Source organism: Ruditapes philippinarum, unplaced genomic scaffold (assembly GCF_026571515.1).
Source record: "Ruditapes philippinarum isolate M1 unplaced genomic scaffold, ASM2657151v2 ctg2857_1_1_1_1, whole genome shotgun sequence".
NCBI classification, from domain to species: domain Eukaryota; kingdom Metazoa; phylum Mollusca; class Bivalvia; order Venerida; family Veneridae; genus Ruditapes; species Ruditapes philippinarum.
The window spans coordinates 867-24,650 of NW_026855271.1; the positions used below are offsets into that span (position 1 = coordinate 867).

General features: G+C 31.8%; 2 protein-coding genes across 2 annotated transcripts; both read right to left on the reverse strand.

Annotated features, from left to right (window-relative positions):
- Positions 1 to 1,207: 1,207 nt before the first annotated feature.
- On the reverse strand, positions 1,208 to 16,191 carry LOC132742707 (uncharacterized). The gene is made up of 14 exons (XM_060731173.1): positions 16,105 to 16,191; positions 14,836 to 14,951; positions 13,951 to 14,075; positions 13,355 to 13,447; positions 12,615 to 12,787; positions 10,303 to 10,398; positions 9,476 to 9,604; positions 8,275 to 8,418; positions 6,738 to 6,825; positions 5,194 to 5,312; positions 4,415 to 4,571; positions 3,681 to 3,815; positions 3,004 to 3,192; positions 1,208 to 1,335 (listed from the first exon to the last, which is right to left on the reverse strand). Exons 1-14 carry the CDS (start codon positions 16,168 to 16,170, stop codon positions 1,208 to 1,210), a joined length of 1,758 nt encoding a protein of 585 aa, XP_060587156.1. The 5' UTR covers positions 16,171 to 16,191.
- Positions 16,192 to 16,400: 209 nt separating this feature from the next.
- Positions 16,401 to 22,736, reverse strand: LOC132742711 (uncharacterized). The gene is made up of 7 exons (XM_060731177.1): positions 22,608 to 22,736; positions 21,277 to 21,353; positions 20,159 to 20,265; positions 19,597 to 19,686; positions 18,262 to 18,402; positions 17,858 to 17,973; positions 16,401 to 16,524 (listed from the first exon to the last, which is right to left on the reverse strand). The coding sequence occupies exons 1-7, from the start codon at positions 22,715 to 22,717 to the stop codon at positions 16,401 to 16,403; spliced, it is 765 nt and encodes a 254-aa protein (XP_060587160.1). The 5' UTR covers positions 22,718 to 22,736.
- Between the last annotated feature and the right edge of the window lie 1,048 nt (positions 22,737 to 23,784).

Sequence of the window (23,784 nt, forward strand, 5' to 3'; positions counted from 1 at the left end):
CTTTAACAAAAAATTGTTTTTAGGGGCCCAATTTTTTTTTTTCCTTTTTTTTTCCTTTAAAAAGGGAAACGGGGGTTTTTTTATCCCCAAAATTTTTGGTTTTCCAGGGGCCAAAAACCAAAACCCCGGCCAGTTTTTTTGGGGCCTTCCTTTAAAGGGTTAAAAAAACATTTTAAATTTAAAAAAATTAATATTTTTTTTTCGTTTTTTTAAGAAACAAAAATTGATTTTTTCTTTTAAAAAAAGGAAAATTTTTCATCCCAAAAAAACGAAAATGAAACAAATTTCTTACAATTAAAAGTAAGAGCCCGAAAATTTTCTTCCCAAACCGTTTAATTAAAAGTTTTTATAAGAAAGATGCCTTAATTAAACATGAAAAAGTGGCACAAATGTGAAAAATTTTTGTGTTAATAAAAGCGAATTTGTAAACAAAATTAACTGTTAGTAATATTGGTTTTCCTACAAAAATACTAAATCACTATTACTGTACTCATTTCCAAAAGTCAACGGACGAAAAGTATTGTTCAAGTAACAAATCAATGAGTAACGTTTTAGAAACTAGAAAAGTACAACAAAAATAAAAAAGATTTTAAGCATTTCAGGGATATACTACAGGGCTAAATCAACATGATAATCTTTTACCACATCAAACGTTAACCATGTCTAATCACATCATTGATATCTAGCTCTTACAATGACTACTAGATTATTAAACAATACTATGATAGTTCAATGTAAGTCAATGTGGTAAACGATAACGTTATCAGGCTGAGGATAAAAATTAAATCATTTTCGGTAATCAATTTATTTCTTGTTCATTTAACAAAACTTAAAAACTGAGAATTGATATATAATATGCATTCACTCCAGTTAAGCAAAACATTAAACCATATGATAACAAAAATAATTTAAAAATGAATACTGAAATATCTTAAAGTCAGTGATAAAACTGGGAACGAACCCGTTAAATAATATAATCATATCCATTGATATTTGAAAAAAAATCAATCCACGAGTTAATAATAATTAAAGAAAGCATTTATTACAGAAGAAGTAAATTTAAGTTGAGATGTTATCTTTCTTTTTTACCTGTAGGCAGATATATACTAGTAACAGGATAATTTGAACTTGAACCACACCATCGCCATATATCCAAGGCGATCTTCTTAAACATCCTTCCTTGTCCCGGGAAGTTCTTTGAGACCCATCAACGGAAACCATCGGGGCCGTTTCGATGTTGTTTTACGGCCGTGAACCCATCTTCTGGTTTTCCCCCGTGTTTTGGACATCCGTACCAAGAAGCAAAGCAGCTGTCACCACCAAGCGTAGAGTTTCCTATTAAAATTTATCCAATTACATGCACAAATAAAAACTTTAATCTGAAATTTAAATGCTATAACTTGAAAATGACATAAGTATGAAAGAAGGGCATAGTCATATCTCATAGTTGTTGTAGTTTATTGTCATTATGCATCAAACTGTACCAATGTCCTTGATACAGGGGGTTTAAATTACAATAAACCATATGGGTTATTTGTTTGCATCAACAACATTTGTAAAATATGACTATATAACAACATAGGGCCACTTGGCAATGGTCAATTCTTAATAATAAAAAATCATAGAAGTCAAATGTAGACATCTTTTGATTTCTGACAGCAATTTCTTTTTCTTAAAATTTTCAGTATACACGTCCATAAAGTTAACATCGTCCTAAAAAAAATAACACAGGATTTGTGATTGATACAGCTGTTATGATGTAGAAAATGCAAAGCATGCCTTTTGGACCTTTTATGGGCCTTAACTCTGCCATACATGATGGTATAACTAAGACGGAACCTGCATGTATCCACTTGTTATATAAACTAGAAATGTGTCATCATGCCACGGATGCCCCCGCATGCAGCCAAAATTTCAGATGGTGCATAAATTATTTTTTTCATTTTAAGTTCAAAGCCCTTAAAACTTTTCAATGTTAACACAAACCATTTCCATACAATGTTCAAGGCACTGAAATTATTCAGTCTTAACCTTTTAGAAATAGCATATTGCATATTTGTAGCCAAAATAATGGCTAAAAGAATGAGTGGTGAAACTGAAAGTTCAAAATTTTTCCAACATTCAGGAAAGATAAGTTTGTCTAAAATCATTGAACCATGACCAAATTCAAACTTAAACTGCTTATTCCTAAGATGTATCTATATTATTTTCAAAGTGAAAGAGACATAACTCTGCCAAAAAATCATCAAACCATGACCAAATTCCAACTTGACCTGCCCATTCCTTTGACATATCCATATGTCAAATTAAAGTTGAATATGTGACACTGTTGGGTAGATAATGAACAGAAACTGTAAATTTCATATTATTTTCAAAGTGAAAGGGGCATTACTCTGCCAAAAATCATTGAACCATGACCAAATTCGAACTTGACCTGTATTTTCTCATGACATATCCATATGTCAAGTTTGAATTGAATGTGTCCAACCGTTCTTAAGATAATGAACGGAAACTGAAATTTCATATTATTTTCAAAGTAAAAGGGGCATAACTCTGCCAAAAATCATCGAACCATGACCAAATTCGAACTTGACCTGTATTTTCTCATGACATATCCATATGTCAAATTTGAGTTGAATGTGCCCAACCGTTCTTAAGATAATGAACGGAAACTGATGATGACGGAATGACAGAATGACGGAAGGACGGAAGGACGGAAGGATGGAAGGACGGAAGGACGGAAGGACGGAAGGACGGAATGACGGAACAGGGTAACACTATATGCCCCGGCCATTACATGGCGGGGGCATAATAAATGCGCACATTTGGTTTCGATTTAAAGTGAAGGTGATTTCGTGTAAAAAGGCAACATTTGCCAATTTATAAATTTTGAAACAATAAGCTTTTACAATATCCTTTTTTAATTTCAATATTTCCCTTGTTTGTCGTTGTTCTCATATTCTATATGAATATACCTGGCTTAAATTGTAAAATTCTCATTACCAGTTGGACCATAAGTAACTAGCACAGGGTCATTTAAGTTAGATCCACACAGTTGCCAATGCTCTAATGCCCGGCGGAAACACATTGACTCGTTCGCTGAGGCGTTACGGTAACGCTCGCCATACATGTCCCTGTATGCACCGATAGTGGTAGGGTGTTTGGCACATTTCGTAACATTCAACCAGCAACCTAGTTAAAACGACAAAAAAATATAGTTAAGGTATTTTAAATTGCCAATTGTTTTCTCAATAAAAAGAATAAAGTAGTTTATTGGCATATTTTAAAAAAACTGTAGCATAAGTAGATTCCATGTCCCTGAAAGAATATTAAACATTCAAACTAATTAAAAAAACCATTTCACTCTGAAATTTACATATGAATAACTTTATTACAAAGACAAACAAGTATCATATTTTGCTTCAGGAATATTTTGAAGAAAGCAATTGGGCTGACATTTTCTATTGTTTGACAATTACTTTTACAGAATATCAAAGGGTATAAAGCAAAACATTTTGAATCTTGAGAAAAAAAGTCAAGAAAACATGTAGAATATTACTGATTTGTTTTCCAATTCTGTAAGAAGAGAACAAAAAATAATACATTATTTCTCTTTTGTTGATGCACACAGAGGAATAAAGTTATCCGTATATTTTTAAAATACTTGGAAAAAAAATCACCTGTTTTATCCACTCTGTGGAACACCTCATTTCCGTTTGAACCATCAGGTATATATGAAGGGACTGGTTGTTCTGTTGGTGGGGGTTTTGTCGTACAGTTTGAAGGTACAGTTGTATTAACGAGGTGCACTCTCCCTAAAACATAAAATAAAGAATAAAAATAATATAATGTTGAGTACCGATTTCAAAGGAACATCCATTTCTTTAATTGTTTCATTTATCACCAAATAGCGCATAAAATGCTACTCTGCAAAAAGTGATTTCATGTCATCCATATCAATTACTTACTGAGATATCTAATTTTTAATTTATATTAATTATGATATTGCTTTTTACAGATTTGTATTTACGAAGTATTCAGTGACGAATATTAGTGACGAAGTAAAATGTTTAACCCAACCCCCCCCCCCCCAAAAAAAAAAAAAAAATCAAGATAAACGTGAAAAGAATCAACATAAACGTGAAGAGAGTATTGAACATCTATACACAAATTAGTGTTTCGTTTCTCCTGGTCATTTGAATTTGTCGATGAGTGTCGAATTTCCAAGGGCTAATGTTTTAATGTTTAGGTTAAATGTTGTCATTCTAAGTATATGTATAAATACTGTATTAGAAAAAGTGCAAATTTGCTGTGTATGATTTAATTGTTTTATCTGAAATTATCGGAAACTCTACTCTGTTGAAAAATAAAAAGAACATAGCATAGGCAATGATACCTAAGTTACGAATTTTACCTCTGTTTAGATAAGTTGGGCCAACAGGATAAGACGGACCGACATAATTAGGAGTTATTGCTTGATGAAATCCAATAATGCTTGCCCACGTTCTAGCCCTACATATTACCCTAAGATCACGTTGGGATACATCTACATGGTCTCCACTTCCACTCGACTGTAATAAAAATCAAATCGTATAAAATGTATTTCATCAGAGTTTTAAAAAATAACAATTTTCCATCCTCTTCCGGTTTAATCGTAAAAAACTGTAGGTTTGCTTTTCGTCATTCAGAAAATTCTTGATCCAGACAAAAAACAAAAAACACCAACAAAAAATAAAAAAAACAACAACAAAAAAACAACAAAAAAACAACAACAAAAAACAGAAAAAAAATGAAAGATAGGTTCATGATACTATTTATTTAATTATATTTGTTCTGAGTATTTAGTATCATTCGCGACAATTAACCACACAGTATTATACATGAAAAGTGTTGGCAAGTATGATCGAGATACATGATTTAATTTATATAAAACAGACAATAAAATTGTTTTTCTTATAAATAGTTATACTAAATGACTTAAAACTAGGCAAACAGTTTTTCAAGAATATTTTGTAATTATATCCAATTGGTATATTTCTAGTGCTTTTATCAATATTTGAAATTTGTTCCAGTTGTAGATCAATGCACTTCAAGTTCACAAGCAAAAGGGGTGATTTGTTTTATTTCTTTTCAATATAAGAAAAAGAACTACCAGCTGGTTATAAAAGAGTAAGTTATAATAAGTAAACTTACAAAGCCAGTTTGTGATAGGTTGAAGTAAGCTGATGCGTTGGCTTGTAGTTGTGAAGGAATTCCACGTATGATATATGTGTGTGGAGCAGCATAAATCATATTCTTGATTATTTGATTACCTATAAAAGGTAAGATATTATATCATACACTTTACCTTAGTTAATTCTGCAAACTTATCATTATAACACAATAGTTTAGCAAATTTACACGCTTATCATAACATTATAACGTATTGATGTTTATCAATAAAAATTACAAACGATAGTCCTTTTGTTTACCCTACGTATGTAATTCAATTTCTGAGAACTCTATTACAAAGTCTTATAGCTCAGTAACTATCTTTGATTGGTTATATATGTAGGTCATAAGACAAGATCAAAGTGAGATTTCATATTAAAATATCAAATCAGTTTCCAGTTTCATAGCAGCTTATTGAATACGTAATAGAAAGAGCATCGAAACACGAAGTTATCTGATTTGCCGAGTATTAATTAGATTGTCGAGTGTTTTGACGTTCTTTCTCTTTTGTATCATAGTCAAACATAAAAACACAGTCCCTTTTGTCACAATATGAAACCCAGAAAAAATTAACCAATGAACGAGCATCTGAATATGATATTTCTATCGTTTTCTCTTTCTCTGCCGTCACAATAAGTAAACTCCGTAAAAAATGAACCAATCACTAGTCATGCTCTGGAGTGCGGGTAACTAATACTTGCACTCCAGTTAACGCACTGTGTATGTATATGTATACGATTTATCTCTGGCACATTTTCAACAGAAATGTCCCCAAACTATGATACAAATTACAGTAAAGTGAACGGTAGTGGAATATTCGACAAGCGCACAGTTTGATTTGCATTTGAACTTTCAATGTTCCTGATGAATGCACCATTTAGATCAAATGTTCAAAAGGTAAAGTTGGGGTTCGAATTTGAAATTTGTTTTCCATTCAAAAACTTGATTTTCATGATGAAAACACTGTAATAGATTATTCCAATTATTATGTAAAAAGGTCACTGATACATTACTTAAATAAATGAATAAATACTATTTGACAAAAAGCATTCAAAATTAATTCAGTGGACACCAAATCAATACCTTAAAATTGAATTTCAATCATGCAACTTTTGTTATCAGTTGTGACTCTTGTCTATTTGCTCATCATCGATCTGATTGTATATTTGGTCATTAAAAGTAGTGAATGTGTTGTGCATTTATATGCAATTTCAGTTAAAATTGTGGTGTTTTAGTAAGTTCATGTAATGCCTCACTCAGATCAGTTGATAAATATTTTTGCTTATGTGCATATATTTTTGAAACATATTAGTGTGTACCATTTTTGTAAGGGTCAGTTACTTCTTATAGTATTTACTTTCATACGCTTGGTGTCAGACCAATGTGAACTTAAAACAATACGATAGCAAATGACAAAAAGTGCAATTGATATACGAGAAAAATTTAGAACTTTGTATGCTTCATTTTTTCAAAAAAAGTTACTATTGAATATCACGCAGGAACAATAAGTATAAAAATTCCATCACCTATTGGAGGGTATCCATCATGTACAGGATCAATGTCTGCAAGATGAGGGTAACGTAGACTCCACAGGGATGCATTGTACGGCATTGCCTGATAAAGAAATTGTTTATATGCCATTTTAAGTACTTGTCGGGTTCAACGTATTAACAGAAATGTACAACGTAATTGTCATTTGACGCCTTTCTAGCTTTTTTGGTGTAAGAAGAACTCAAGTGCCCCTCCGTGCATTATTTCAGGCATAAACGGGCACTTGAGTAGAAACGCCGATGTTCCGTAAAGTAGCAGCATAGCTTCTTCAAATGCATGTCAGAATCCAAAGTCTATTGCGAGATTCGAATCAACAGTGGTAAGGGGCAAGTGATCTATTAAGTGAAAGTTAGAGTTTTCAATATTTGACATTTAGGTCATCTAAAGTGTATATTTCCTTAAAGCTGTGTCTGATTGCACATTTTTTCATAGAACCATCCCCAACTAGTATTCAGCTTACGAGAAATAGAAATCAATTTTGTTATGTATGCAACATATTACATGTATATAGATTATATCTGACCAGTTGGTATTTCCAATATTGTCATTGTTCTATTTTAGAACATAAACTACATGTATGTACTAGAACGTTCTTAACTGTTGAGGAAAACTCATGCTTTATAATTAGATAGAAATTTCTGGAATGATCTTTATTGTTGAAGTTGCTAGATTATGATTACTGTAGTAAATGGAAGACTATTCTAGAAACTTCTTAGTTAATATATATAAGGAGACATTTTTCATTACTCTTATCTTTAAGTCATCAGTTATCTTTAAGTCATCAGTTACCTTTTTAGTCATCAGTGATCTTTTAAGTCATCAATATATTTGGAGTATTATTCAACTTGGAAATTAAGTGATTTATTGGAGCTTGGATTATTAATTATTCTTGTGGATTTTATTGTGGGAATTTATTCTAAAGTGTTCTTGGATTTAACTTGGATTTAACTGTGCTATTAAAAAAGGATCATTCCAGGATCAGACTAGACATTTGTAATTTTTATTTGGACTTCAGGTATTTGTAAAGATAATTTGTTATTTTATTTTTTCTTTGATAATTTTTCTGTAATAAATTTGTTATTGTTACAAGTTTGTTGCTGGCTTTTCTTTCTCGTTACGCCTGGCTCGTAACAATTTACAATTAACAAGTTTGATTTACATAAACAATGGTTTGATCAAAAAAGCAAACGATTTTGTGAAAATCTTTATTAAAGGAATTGAAATAATCGTTATGACCATGTAGAGGCATCTGAAACAACGAACAAACAGTTGCCGTTCGGATGTTTCTTGATTTTAAACAAAATATCGTTTTCATGTTTAAAAATAGTGAGCTCTGGTTAAAAAGCCAGTGCTAGGGTGCGTGGACGATAGGTTGCATCCTTGAAAAGGCCCAGCCGCCAATCAGAGCTTGCAATATGGTTCAATATTGCCGGTCGAGTTGACCTACCTTCTTATTAATTGTGTTGCTTTAAAGATAAATATATTCGAAGCTTATATTGTTGGGGCACTTACATGTAACCGCTCATCGAGCATTCTACTAAGGTTTGTATTCATTCCACGAGTATCGACGCTAATGCTTCCATACTTGGCATTATACATGACATTGTTTTTGATTTCGTTATACTGTCCCCCTCCGATAGTTACGTGTATTCCGTTCTGAAATAATCAATTTGATATCTACAATTTTTTGATATTCCGATTGTATCTCCTCTAAACCGTCTGCGATATGTAATTATATAATGATATCTTTATATCCTTTGATATGCCATTCCCTTTTTAAAGGCCTTAACAGACAGTTGGATTTAGAAGTACAACACGAATTAAAGCAAATCTTTATGTGTGAAGGCTACTTTTTTTTAAATTCATAGAACTTGATACTAGATTTACAGGATAGAACATGGATGTTGAAAATAATTATGTAGTCAGATTTGTGGGATGTTCGAGTCCCAAATACTCAAAAAAGAATTATAGACGTTTTAAAAAAATGGAGTACTTTCGCTGCTAGGGTAATTTCTCATTAAGTCATGAAGACAATTTTTCACCGTAAGACCTATACATAGAACAGGCTAAGGGGCTCATTATTCCAGAGGTAATGGTAATTTCCTATACGCTCCCTCCTAACTATCTAGGGCCAAATAGTTTACCTACCTCATAAACAGCCTTCTTAATTGGTTTTTACTAACAAATATAGTATTTACAGTAATTATACTTTCGAAATATTGCAAGGATCTGTTGGTTGGGGGAAACATGGTGTTTCATATAACAGAATAATGGTCAGAAAGTGTTGTATTGCATTTTAAATTGTACACAACATCTTTAATTAATGACCTACCCTCCGTTGAGGCCTGAAAGATGTTAGCTTGCGTTCAGAACTGCTTTCTTCAAATGAACTAAACTTTATAATTTTACTGTGTGAAACGAAATTTGTAGTGCCAATATTTTACTATTTGCTGGGTCAATTGCGCGATATTGCAGAAAGGAATCTACAGGAAAAAACGTTTTAATCACCAATTTGTTGATATAGTTTCGTCAAAATATCTTAAATCTTTTAGTCAAGTTTGACATACAATTTTAAGCCATTTTTTGAATTTTTAAGGTAGGTTCTACGCTTTTAATTACCCTTAAATTGTCTGCATGAGTTAATGAGATGATTTTGATCCTCAAACAAATAATTTTAAGTATTTGAGTGACTTGATAGACATATTATACTTACATTATAGAATACGTTATTCACTATTTTGACACCGGATATTAAGTTGTCAAGATGTATAGCTTTATTTGCACCACCAGGAATAAATTTATAGACATCATGCACAATGTTGGTCTGAATTATATTCCCACGCTGAAAAGATGTATTATTATTATTGGAATTTTTGAATTAAAAATATTGCTTAGTAAGAGTTAATAAAAGGACGCAAAGACTTTCATCAGTCAAAAACATACTAAAATGGTTTATATAATTATTAGATATAATATGCCGAATTACAACAGGAATATATTAATATAAAAGTATTTTAAAGGTGAAATGTTTTGAATGTTTGTTTTTCAACAATAGGGACAGTTATAATAATTATCAATTTTAAACGAAGTTGTATAGTTCATCTGTTTATAACTATAATTCAGGTGGATCATCTGCTGAACGGTATTTTTGCTTATGTTTACTTATAATGAAAACATGATGAAATACTCGTTACAAAACAATATACAATACAATCATAATATTTGTTTTGGATTGGTTTTACGGCGCACCAACACCATTTAGGTGATATGGCGCCAAAACAGGAGACATGATTTAGTCTTACCTGTGGTGTCACAACTTAAAGCAACACAAAGTGGACAGAACCATCTCAAATGCTGAAGCTAAAAGATGCATATACTCCAGTGATTTCAACCCATTAAGTCGCATCTTAGAACCACGCAGATATAAAATCAGGAGGCAAAGCTGATGCTACAACCCTGAAAGGCAACCCTTCAGCCACAAGTAATAGATGTAATAAAAGTGTTTGTGAACGTTGACTAAATCATTACTTTAATACTTACAAACGACACGTCATTGTACGAGATCAAGGCTTGGCAATTTGACATGTTTTTACACACGTGATGAATAAGGTTATTTCTAATGTTGATGTCATTACCCTGTAATAAATAAAATTCTATTTATGATAAAGAATATGTTTTCAAATGTCATTTCCTGTGATAAAATACTTTTATAATACATATCTTCAAATGTCATTTTCATAAATAAACACAATTGTATTTGGTTTATACAGAATTTATTTTAGTTCGATTGTGTAGGCAGCTTTTAGCTTATAAACACACTTTCAAATCCGTTCCTGGAACCAACCAGTACTTAGCGCTGAGTGTAAACTTTCTTGCTTAAGGAAATAATGACTTGCCCCTGTCAGGGTATGAACCCATGCGGCTGGCGAACATAAGATTACTAGTCCGAAGCGCTGACCACTCGCCCATGCCGCCACAATTGTATTTATAGAATATGAATCCTCTGAAGTTTACATAAGATTTAGGTAGTACATCACACTCATTGAAGCCACAGATTTAAAAGGCCAGGTAAGATATAGTGATTATTCTGGATTTAAATGAATGGTTGTCTTAAAAGTGCATTTGCAGCACGAACCACAATAATTTGGGCTTCATCGCATCTTTTAAATGCCTGACTATTGCAAATTGGATAACTTCGTTATAGATTAGCAATGTTACGACATATATGATCCCAACAAAATGTGTTTTTCCTAGGTTGTGTAGTTTGGAATCAGAATTATCAGAGGTATGACATTGACGGCAGGAACTTAGAGTGTTACCTTTTGTACACCTATTTGTGTTTATAATTTTATTGTCCACGTACCCGATTTTGATCAATTATAACATTTGCTAAAATAGTTCGTGACCAAAAATTCCTTCCGATATCTATTATGTAAAGGTATATATTGGTTTCCCTTTTGGTGATTCACATGCAGCATGTAATATTTATAAATGAGAATGGGAACGAATTTCACGCCTCAACCGCTGAAAAGGCAATATAAAAGACAAAACAGAAAGTACATTTAAATTTTGTAATTTATTTCTTACATTTGTATCTCCTAAAGGAAATTACTAATTATGTTGTAGTGCACAGTGGGTTATATATGTATGTTATCGCTGCTCAAATATGGTGACATGAATTTGAAAGCGTTAAATAGATGACCTTAGCATTGTGAAAATTCGAAAACCTATTTATTGAAGTGGTTTTATTTTAGAAAAGATATTTTAAAAATAACTACTTGGGCAAAATGGATTGCAAAAATAATTATACTGATCAGGCACTTATATTATAGATCAAATACAGCAAATGACAATGATTCGGCACACAAAGCGGTCATTATACGAGAATATCTGAAACAGGAAAAGGTTGTCGAGCTTCCTCACCCTGTTTATTCGCCAGATCATGCCCCTTGTGACTTTTCCTATTTCACAGGCTTAAAAAACACCTTGCTTGAAGAAAATATCAAAATATCTGTTCGGTCATTTTCCGGTGTCTGAATAGTTAACCTCGAAAAATATTATAAAAACCTATTAAAAGACTTAAAATTTGTATTTCAGTAGTGAGTAATTTAAAGGATTGAGATAATTATGTTAGCACTGTTTTTCAAGCACTTCTGAAATTGACCCAGTTGCATTCATATTTGAACACCCTTTGTAAACAAAAGTTATAACAAGTATTAGCATTACAAAAAATGCTAGGAGTTGCTTATCAGCAGCATATATGATTTATTTTGATGAAGATTTTAACTCCATATAAAGGTAACCCGAGAAAAACGAAAAAAAAACAAAAAAACAACAACAACAACAACAAAAACATGCCAGATGGCGTACCCCCAATTTGCCCCTTTTTGAGGTAATGTGTGGTTCATTTTGTCATCATGTGGTATTAAATTCTCAATTTTTGATGGGCTTAGGATAGCAGTGTACGGGTAAAATGGTTAATCTTGTTAATTGTGCATGTCCCGGAACGGCGACAGATACTGAACATGCATTCAAATGCAATTTCTCTGGAGCTTAAAATATTATTAATTAAACGCAAGATTTTATACTTGAAAAATCAGAACAAATGTAAACAATATCTTTATAGAACGAATCTTGCAAAACAATTGTATTTTAAACAGGGAGTTTTGTTTAAGTTGGACAATCACTTTCTTCAGCCAGGTCAAAGTAATTTCAGTTCTCATTGTTTCCTCGAACAAAAATAAAACGAAACAATGTCAGGCCAACTTGTCCCGACGTCAATGCGTCACTTTGTTTGGTCAACTGGTTCCTTACTTTTGTAGACTTTGTTTAAGTTACATGAAACTATTTACCAAGAAAACAACCGCCCTGCCTTGTCCATCATAAACATGATTGTTTTTGATGATGAAACCATCGCCATTTGCATGAATACCTTCAAGTCCAGCTGCCCCAAGGCGGTCAAACCGGGTTACTTCATTGTGTTGTATAACATTGCCTGAAGATTCTAAGATTGTCCTGTTTCCACCTGGAATATCATTAGTCTAAAATGTATCTTAAGCAGTGAAGTTTGACATTCAGCATACATGTTAAACAATTATCACAAAGATCAGCAATACCAACCATGTCACGTTCATTCATGGGTAAACGAACATTTTCCTCCTGGACACAGTTGCAGTTGAGTTATGCAATTTGCTATATGTATATCAAATCCATTTTTGTGTATCTTCATTTTTTATGAAGTTATTTTAATACATTAATTGTTTCAATTTTATTAATACATCAGCAAACTGACATACATTTAGCAATTTTCTAAAACAGGGGCAGGATGTGGAACAATGTTTAATATTCAATGATGCATAAACATTAAATAAATTGTCACAAAAAAGTAGAAAAAAAAAGGACAGAGATAAAAAGATGCATGTTTAGATTGGGGGCAAATGTCACGGAATCGCATTCAGCATATGGTACAATACTGCTATTTAAACTTCTATCTGACTATTTTTATGTCACAGAGATTTTAACCATATTAACATAGTTACATCAATAAATGCCTACTAAACATTCTACTTTTTCTCAATCATTCATCAATTACCGTTCATCCATAATCCCCCGCAAGTATCATGAACGTAACACTGTGAAATCTGGCAATTCCTTGAATCTCCAATTATATTTACGGCTATATTACCTATAAAATGACAAAATACAATATTATAGGTAAGTCAATTGTTGCAATCATAACATTATATACGACAGAATCTGAAGATTTTTTATTTACATTATATTTGAAATAATGATACAAAATGGGGTATACCTCAACAGGTCGCCGAAAGGCCTTTACTGTGTTGGTCCGAAGAAAACCCCGGCAACAAAAGGAATATTGAAAATTAAGTCATTGCTTGTTATGCCTAGCGTAATGCAAAAGATATATACTATGTGAATATATATGTAATACATCCCTGCAGAAGGCATGATAAAAGTACATGGGTATTTAATGCATTAGCACTGTATAAAAGGCCCTTTGTTTTTGTACAGCTCTTTGGTTACAACATGCATGTAAAGATTGTCTCAAATACACCTTAAAGTATTCTAAATTTTATGTATTAATTGATTCAAATTTATGTAGAACTTGAATAGTTTCACTAAGGTACAGAAAAAAGAAATACATTTTACAATAATCAAGTAAGTTACCAGTATTTCGAATTTCAAGCTTGTACAGCTTTATTCCCTTCATATTAATAGCAAAAACGCCGTGCCTTCGGCATTCTTCTAAAGTGAAATCTTCAAGATGGATATTTTCAGCTGGAGGATAAATTCTAAAAAATGATAAAGAAAAACCATTCCTGTACTATAGGCGAAGACAAGTTATGTGCTACATTTTAAGTACAACTTTTAACGTTGGAAATTTAAGACATGTGCAGACTTAGAGTGGTGAAGTCGATAGCATTGAATCATACAGTTTGCAATCGACACGGAATGTTATTTTCTAATGATAGTTATCCAGACAATTCAGAAAGTATCACACAGTATAATCAGTTTCCTATTTGTATTTGCGAGTTAATGTAAAGCAATAAAAAGCAATACAAAGAAATGTCCCTGCGTCATAATATTGGAATGAAAACAACAAGTTTTGCCTTACAGTTAGAAAATGATGTGTAGATCATTAATTGACAATAATGTATCATGGAATGCACATGCAAGTCAAATGAACCAAAAACGTATATGCCGATCATAAATAGAGTTTGTTTTGAAATAATATGTTCAACATGGCAACATATCTAAAAAATTTAATTCAAATTACAACATTTTCGTGTTTAAATGTTGAATTACGCCCAAGCCGGTATTGGTATTGGCGATAGCTTGCAATTACCACTACCGATCGTGAACAGGCTTAATCAAACAGAGTCTGCAACATGTTCAATTTTGCCGTGCTGGGCTTTCTTTGGGGATTCTATTTTTCTATATTTACAGATAAAGAAAGCTTTGTTTATATTTACAAATTATGAAATTCACTATATATTCGTTGTCTTCGAAAGAAAGATATATTTTGAAAAACAAAAATGACTCTTAACTTACTCAAAGCAATTATTAATCATAGAAATATATAGTACATCAGATGAATGTATATTCCCATCGTGATTTGGTGCCCACATATACAACTTTCCACTTACTCGGTCAAGATAGTACTCGCCCTGAAATTAAAGGGCAAAAAGATAAACAAAGATATGTAAAACAAAATAAAAAGACTAAAAACGAATTATAAAAAAACGAATTATTTGGCCTCTAACCAAAGAAGATATATTGATAAATAAATGTTGCAAAAAGGATGCCATAGGGATAGAGTTTACGCCCTAAAATATCAGGACAAAAAGATAAATCCAAAAATTAGCTGACGCAATTGACCAATAACACAAGTATTTTAACCGAAGGAATTGAAGATAAACACAATGCTTTAAGGCCACACAATAAACGTTCATGTAGTATCCGCCCTTTGGTGTAAGCTTTAGCCGTTGCTGGAGACGTGAGTGATGTTGCATTTTTTCATTATTCCTAATGTTCAGACTCAAACAATTTCAGTAATTTTGTTGGGATTAATGCTTCCGAGGGATCACCCTTCTCCAGATCTTTAAATGAGAATTCAAAATTTATAAGCATGATAGAAAAAGCTACTACAATAAAATAGTTTGTCAGATCGATACAGTCTTAGTTCTTTCTTCCATGAAGAATTTCTATGTAGTCAAGAGTAAATTATACAAATCACAACTGTGTGCTGTAAATTTATAAGTTGAAGAAAAAATACGTAGAAAAAATATTATTAAGTACAAATTTTGCGAGGCACCATTATGTTGTGGTGACTGCATATGGACATGCATATTTGGGACAAGATCACATAATGGCGAGCAGCAAGCAACCAAGTGCAAATCTTATAAACTATTATTTTGAACTTAAATATATTTTGTTATAAGCGTGTTAAAATTACATTTCACAATGTAAATAATACGAATGTAAAATATTCACATGAATTACAAATACATATGCAGTTATATTTCAAAACTGGTAACGACTGGCATATGAGTACATATTTTTAACTATCATTGATTAATTTTGTATTATAAACGCCGGCTTTTTGAACAAAAGCTTCCTTTATTCAGGACTAAATAGCACATAAAATATGTTTAGAGAGTGTTTTCACCAATGTCATGTTTGTTACATAAATAAACATGGTTGAGACATGAGTATTACTTTTACCCCACATTCCTAAAATTGAAGAGACATGCATTCCCCCTTGTCCCTCCAACCTTTAATCAAACCGGTTGGTCAAGCGTCTCTCGTATTTAAACTTACCGGTTGATCAAGCTCTGCAAGAATGTTTATAAACCGGAAATGCCCCCCCCTCTCCTGCCGCATCATTTGTTTGAAACTCCTCCCAATGCCCTATTGAACAAAAAAAAATAAATAAATAACGTGTTAAGTACGAAACTAAATATTAATAACTTTTACATTGTTTTACTTGTATTTTGGATGCATTGCGTTCCATATTAAGTTAGATAGACATACTATTCTTAATCTAGCGTGAATTCCATTTTACTTTATTCATGTAGTGAAAAAAAGCTGTATTATGTCTAAATTATTCGTTCATGTCATTTAGCTTTGATAATACCTTCTACCCTGAATCCAATAACCGGTTTTCTTTCTAAAGTAACGATCTCATTGGTGGCATCTAGAGATTTTACTTTAACTGCTTCATCAGTCCAACCTGCAAACCTGTGACACAATTATGAAATGTGAATGTATGACATTGTCATGTCGTAAAAATTATGAATATTTATAATTTTTAGAACTTGTTTTTCTTGATAATCTCAGTTTAGGATAAGGTTTAACATAATTAATTATTATTTCAATCAGAAAATACACGTAATACCAATAAGAGTGCCACATTATTTACATGAGGGTCACGTGAATAGTCTTAATAAAGGTGAGCTAAAAGTATTCTAGTAAAACACAAAAATACATTTAAATAATTTCATACAATCACAATATTTAAGAAATAACATCGGCCTGAGAGGTGTATATCGGCTATTTAACACCGGTTTGGAGTTTTGATGAATAGGAATTGACCACAAGGCCGTAGGCCTGAGTGGTTAATTTTTACGCATCAAAACGACAAAACCGGTGTTAAATAGCCGATATACACCTCTCAGGCCGATGTTATTTCGATTCTATCACGATAAAATAAGGAAGATCACTAATGTTACTTTTTCAAGCGGAAATAACTTCCGGTGCCGATTTTTGTATAACGCTGTTCGATTTTCGCACCCTACTGTTGCAAAGAAAAAGAAATTATTAAACAAAATACATAATAAGAAAAAACGTAATTTTATGAAGTTTTCAACTGTAAAAACTTACGTCGTATTGTATTTACATCAGTGCCTCATTTATAATTCTTGTATGTATGAAATAACGTCAGCTGGTTTATGAATGAGTTGTTTACTTACGATGGCGTCATAACATTGCTTACGGATTGGCGCCGTTTTGTTAAAATATTTATTAACTGATATGGATCAAATGTGTGGCGTTAGTGTATGTGAGATATAATTTCGGTATTATATGAAAAGAAAACATTATAAGAACTGAAAATATAAATAAAAATGCTTTTTATTGATGCTTTAAAAGGCTTTGTAAACTATAGGCCGCATATACAAGTAGTCCCTAACCAGTGTTTATTGTCAGTTAAACACCGTTTTTTTCCCTTCTTTGTTTATAGTGACAAAATCACTTGGAGTGATAGAATTATCATTATCACCATTATCATCATTATCATAATCACATTACATATCATGTGTATTATCATTATCGGTGGTTTAGATTCGACTCTGTCCTTGTTTCAACACAACTTCTGTTTATGTTCTAAAGTTTCTTATTCAAGTTACTAGTATTCTCGTGAGAAATATAAGATTTTCTTAAACATACATTTGTAAATATCACCAAAATTTTATCAACATAGACCCTTTTTTTAAAAATGCTTATGACGAATAATTATGGTCATAAACCGTATTCCAAGTACAATATAACGTTACCAATATATTGATTATATTACCAGTATCCGTATACCCAAGGATCATTTTCATTATGCCAAGATCGTGGTACCGTAGAATTGTAACGAAAACGTGTACCCTTGACACCATCCGGAAAGCTGATTATATCAAGAAACCCCTACAGTATAGAACATTTCAAATAATTTTAGTCCTTCAAACTCATCATATGAAAAAAATGACTTTAAGAGAAGAAGAATATTTTGATACTTGTTAAGTATTTAAAAAGTAGAAAGTCACATACTAGTAACCACATATACATGCATTAAGTATTATGTGTATAAATGATTTATTTCTTATATCTAGACTATAACCACTTTGATATTGTATATTTTGATAAAATTGGTTTCATTATTGAAATTGTAAGAAAAAACCAGAAATGAAATTGGAAGTAAAACCAAAACGTTACTTCGTTTGGCCATCTTGTGTAATGCAGTGGCTGACCGTTGAAAAAGAGTTCTAGGGGAGAATTACGGTGATGATTCGTGCCATAGCTCTCCATTTTACCATAGTCTGTAATGTTCATGTCATGGAGATCAACAACTCGAACCTGAAGAAGACATATTAAATAGATAATTTAAAACCTTTTGTCACTGAAGGGAAAAGATAGTTTCTGTAAAAGTATTTTTTAAAGGATTAAAATGTATTAACCCGGCTCATCTATTGTGACATAATTGATAAACTGAAAGACACAAATGCAACATTTTTTTCAAAATCGGTTTTCATCAATATGGTTTATAAGGCCTTATGGTAGTCTTATCAAATTCACAAGCCCTGGTTTGGAAAATTTTAGTAAAATCACTCATCCATGACAGATATTTCAAAAAGTAGAATATGTTTGAATAAGAAAATGTGGTAAAAGCGATTTTTTATTAATTATAAGTAATAACTGTTTACGTTACAAACACTGATAAACCGTGAAATGGTTGGCAAGCGATTCAGAAAATACGCAAACGTTGTGCTACATAATACTAGTAATAAATTAAGATGCAAAATTCATATATATTCATTTAATATGTAACCCTAATTTTTTATGTCTGTGTGAGTTTAAAAGTCCACTGCGCAAGGAAAGCGGAAAGTAATACCATTGACGCTATGATAAATGAATCAGGAATAGTTGAAAAGTTCATAGAGATTTGTATCTGTAAAACAGAGATGTGTGAAATATATATTACGCTATCCGTTAATTAGAAATCTATTCGATTAATCGATTGCTGTGATCCAAAGATGACGATTGTTATGTTTTGTGTTCATGATTTGTCTCCTGTTGATTTTGTTTTTCCTGACTACGATATGTAACTTGTGTGCAGCATATGACGTTACTGACGACAAGTCTCTAATTTGGCAGATATCAAAATATCAAATGGGTCGTCAGTGACCGAGTAGTAAATTTGTCATTGTCGGTTCGTATTCCGACAGGGTCTTTGGATTCTTTCATGTGAGGAATTATGCTCGTATCATATCTTCTAAACCGATTTAACCAGATTTAGAATTGGACTGTACCATTAAAGTTGTAAATGATAACAATTGTTTAAAAGGCTCAACAGAAAGAAAATATGTAAAAAGCTGACTTGGTAAACATAAATGCATACACATTAACTTGCATGCAATTTGAACTAATGTATGATTAGTTTATATTGTAACCGATTGCCTTGTATTTTGATAGGATGTTAATATGTGCTCGCGCATGCGCAAATCAGTTTAGGACAAACTATTGACTATAAACATATAACGTATAACTTACATGAGGCCTTGCATTAACTGGTAATCTGGACAGAATTGCTTTATCTGTTACTGGATGCACCAGGCTGAACGGGATCCTGCGCCCTCCAGTCTGAAATAAATTTAATTAGTCGGAGCTTTGTTGTAAAAAAGATATATATGATGCAATATGCCAAAAGTATGACAAAACTGATGACATTGATTCAATATAAATACAATATAAATTCAATAAGCAACATTTCTTATGACATTTAGAAACAGTGTTTTATTCACCGTTAGAATGTATAATAATTATGAATTACGAAGAATAACTTTTTACATTATATGTAAAAAAGGTATTTCAAACGAGATCATCCCATATTTATATTCATGTATTATTATGATCTATAACACCAAAAACACCAAACAAAGCGGTAACGATCCTGTTTATTAGTTGTATGTATTTTTTTTGTTTTTGTTTTTTATTTTTGCAAGAGCATTTACATCAAAGAAAAGTCGTACTTTATGTCTCAATATGGATCTATCTCTCACTAGAAAAGGGACAAAGTAAAAACAGAAAAAAACAACAACAACAACAAACATACCACGTGAACTTCTTGACGCCTATAAGACCGGATGACGAGATTTGGCCTTTTAATTACCAATGTGCTTTCAAGGTTATGGTAGCCAGGCATCAATTCAATATACATGGCTATATTTAAACATAAACAAATGAACTTTCAATGAACATGTTAAGAGTTATAATATCATAACATTACATTGTTTTTACAGTATAACCTCCGCAGAGCAATACCTTTTAGGAGACCGAATTTTGGTTGTTGCGTAGAGATGTTGCACAAGAGAGGCTAAATTTACAGAAAAAAACTAGAAAAAGTGTGATTCTTCGGAAGCATTAATCACAACAAGATTACATGAAAATTGCAAAATTGCATAATAATATTTTAGTGTGTACTTTGAGGATAATAAAAAATGCAACATCGCTCGTGAGCAGTACTCAATTTTCAACACTTAAAAGTGTTGGAATCAATGATCCCAAAGGAAAAGAGAAATATTACAACACTGAAATGAAGTAAGGTGCAACTTTTTGCAGCTGCCACACAACACTTGACACCTCCTGTTGTGAAGTATAAAATCTGGAAAAAGTGTGAGCCTTTAGAAGCCATAATCACAACAAAATTACATGAAAATTGCAGACTCGGTTTGATTGAGTCTTATGTTGGGAAGAATTGAAACTGGTGTTGTAATGAGGGAATTCCTCTACAAAGTGCTGTTCTTCGGGGGTTGAACTGTATTTCTAACACTGACTTTTGAATGAGAACTATACATGTATAGTAAAGGTATAATATTTTAAAGAAATTATTTTTTATTGATGTGTTTTTATAATTTTTATTGGAAATTCGTACATGCAAGTTTTTATAAGTACAATGATACAGATTATCTTAATAAACCGGCCAGGTGCAAGCAGAAACAAATCATTCATTGCATAGAACTGGTTGGTTCCAGGAACGGATTCGAATTTGCTTCTATAAGCTTATAGCTTCCAACACAATTGAACTACAATAAATTTGTATAAACTAACTAAACCACTGCAAAATTATTTGACAAACTTTTTAAATAAATTAAATAGCTATTATATGTACATTGTATTTTACTTAAGTCAGATAGTTTCTTTTATTTCTTGATTGCTTGATAATAAACTCACTAGAACCGTTGTATGCGTTGTCCTTAGACGTCTCGATCGCATGACTTATGGTTTTGAATGGTTTTTTATCTGAAAAACTGAAGAAAAATGCAAAGATATGTAATATGATTTCATAGGAAAAGACTATTTTTTCTTAATTCTTTAACAGTATTTTTTGAAATGGAAACAATTAAGACGCCAGTATCGACCTAAATCAATTCAAAGAAAATCTGCTTCGCAAATAAATGCGCACCATTTACTAACATCGGTCTCATCCGTCATTTGCCTTAGAGATGAAGAAATAAATAAATAAATAAATAAATAAATAAATAAATAAATAAATAAATAAATAGAAATAAATAAAAATAAATAAATAAATGAATAAATGAATAAATGAATGAATGAAAGAATGAATGAATGAATGAATGAATGAATGAATGAATGAATGAATGGATGGATGGATGGATGGATGGATTGATGGATTATTTAATTATTTAAATAAATGTAATTAATTTAACCGATGTGATAATTCATGTTACATGGCCAGAATTTGATTTGCTGAAAAAAATATCCACGAGTTACATAAAATTCAAAGGACGTGAGATGATTAAAAAAATATATCATTTTTTTTAAATATGAAAATTATTTTAAGAAGTAACACTACATCGTTTTTCTTAACAAATTGAATAATCTATCCTCCTGGAAAAGATACATCTTTAACATAAAAACTCGATCTTAAGGTGGGTTTAGGGACCATTTCTGATAATATACAATAATAGTTTATTTGGCATTAAACATTTTACAATGTTTTTAGCATACAAAGTATACATTTCGAAGAGATAGATCTTTGGGAAAATCAATAAATTAACGCAAATTGACACAGGAATCATACAAAAGAATTATACCATGTGTACGTTTGCTTAGAATACATGTATTTCATTTAGATACTTTTTGTATGTCATACATCGATGGTTGGTCCAACCAAACAACTTTTCTTGTAAACTATCCAGAAATTACCCACTCCTCTGTGCACAATTGACCGACTTCTAAGCCCACATGATTTTTGAATCAACGGCGATACACAAATGACAGTCAATGTATGAACATGTTTGTCAAGGAGAAATATTTCCTCGGCCGTGACTCGATAAAACCGTTAGCCCCTGGGTTACAAATTATATGCTCTCCGTATCGTGATGGGGACGGACTTTGTCTTACAGACCTTACGTCTTGAAACCTTTCCATGTTTATCAGCACCCCAAGTACTCTAACATTATTCAGAATATCATTTAATTTTCTAATATATCATACAGATAAGACAATATTACAATATTAACATTATAATGTTTTCTTACCCATCATTTTGGTCTGATCCATTTGGACTGACGTACAAATGATGTGGCCTCCCGATCACTTCGTGAATACACACAGCAAATGCTAACAGCAAGTGTATCCTTTTTAACATACCTCTGAAATTAACAGGGATAAAAGTTTGCAACACAGAGGGGTATAGCTTATCTGCTTATCACGAATAGTACTGCACGAAAGGGCGCATGAGGTCTTCCTCCATCGGTAAAGCTGGAAATGCGTCATTTGACTTAAAAAGCATCTGTGTTGCTTGAAAGAAAAAAAACCTTTCAAATCACAGAGCATGTCTCCTATAGACTTTACAGCATGCTCGCAATATGATTTAATTTTTAGAACATTGTTTTTCAGTTATTACATAACTTTATCATCTGTTTTATTCCGGTATATTTCATTGTATTTTACATATTAGAATCGAATAATTATTGGCCATATGAAACTGCGTTTACGTAATAGAAAGAGCATTGAAACACGAAACTATCTGAATTGAGGAATATAAATCAAATTGCTGAGTCTTTTGAAGTTCTTTCTCTTTTGTATCGGAGATAAAAATAAAAACATTTTCCCTATTGTCACAATATAAAACCATAGAAACAAGTCACCAATGTACGAGCATCTGAATATGCTTTTTCTATCGTTATAGTATTTAACTCAAACACATTTTAACAGAAAGATCTTCAAACTATGACACAAATAATAAATAAATATGTCACTGAAATATATAACATTTGAAATGTACATACGCTTCTATGCCGAGCACCTTTGTGACCAAGTTCTATATCCACATTCTACTGACTTTGGCAACTGTACTGAGATGGGGTCATTTAGATAAGGATGGTCGTTTTAAGCACTTGTTGAAATTATTATAACAGTGTCCATATGTTAAATTTCACTCGTTGTTTGATTTCACATTTTAAGGACACTTGTTTTATTTTGTAACACAGAAAGTAAATATATCTACAGTCAAAAACTAGATACAAAATTGAAATATAAATTATAAATTAGTTATCTCCCATTAGGCTCTTGAATTAAAATTATTAAATCTCATATATATCTTTATGTTTCTATGTAAAGCAAATAAGTGCATATGCACATATTTATATAAACAGAAATAAGGTATCTCACAGGATTGTTGTTTAAGAAATATTCTAACACGACCCGCATTTT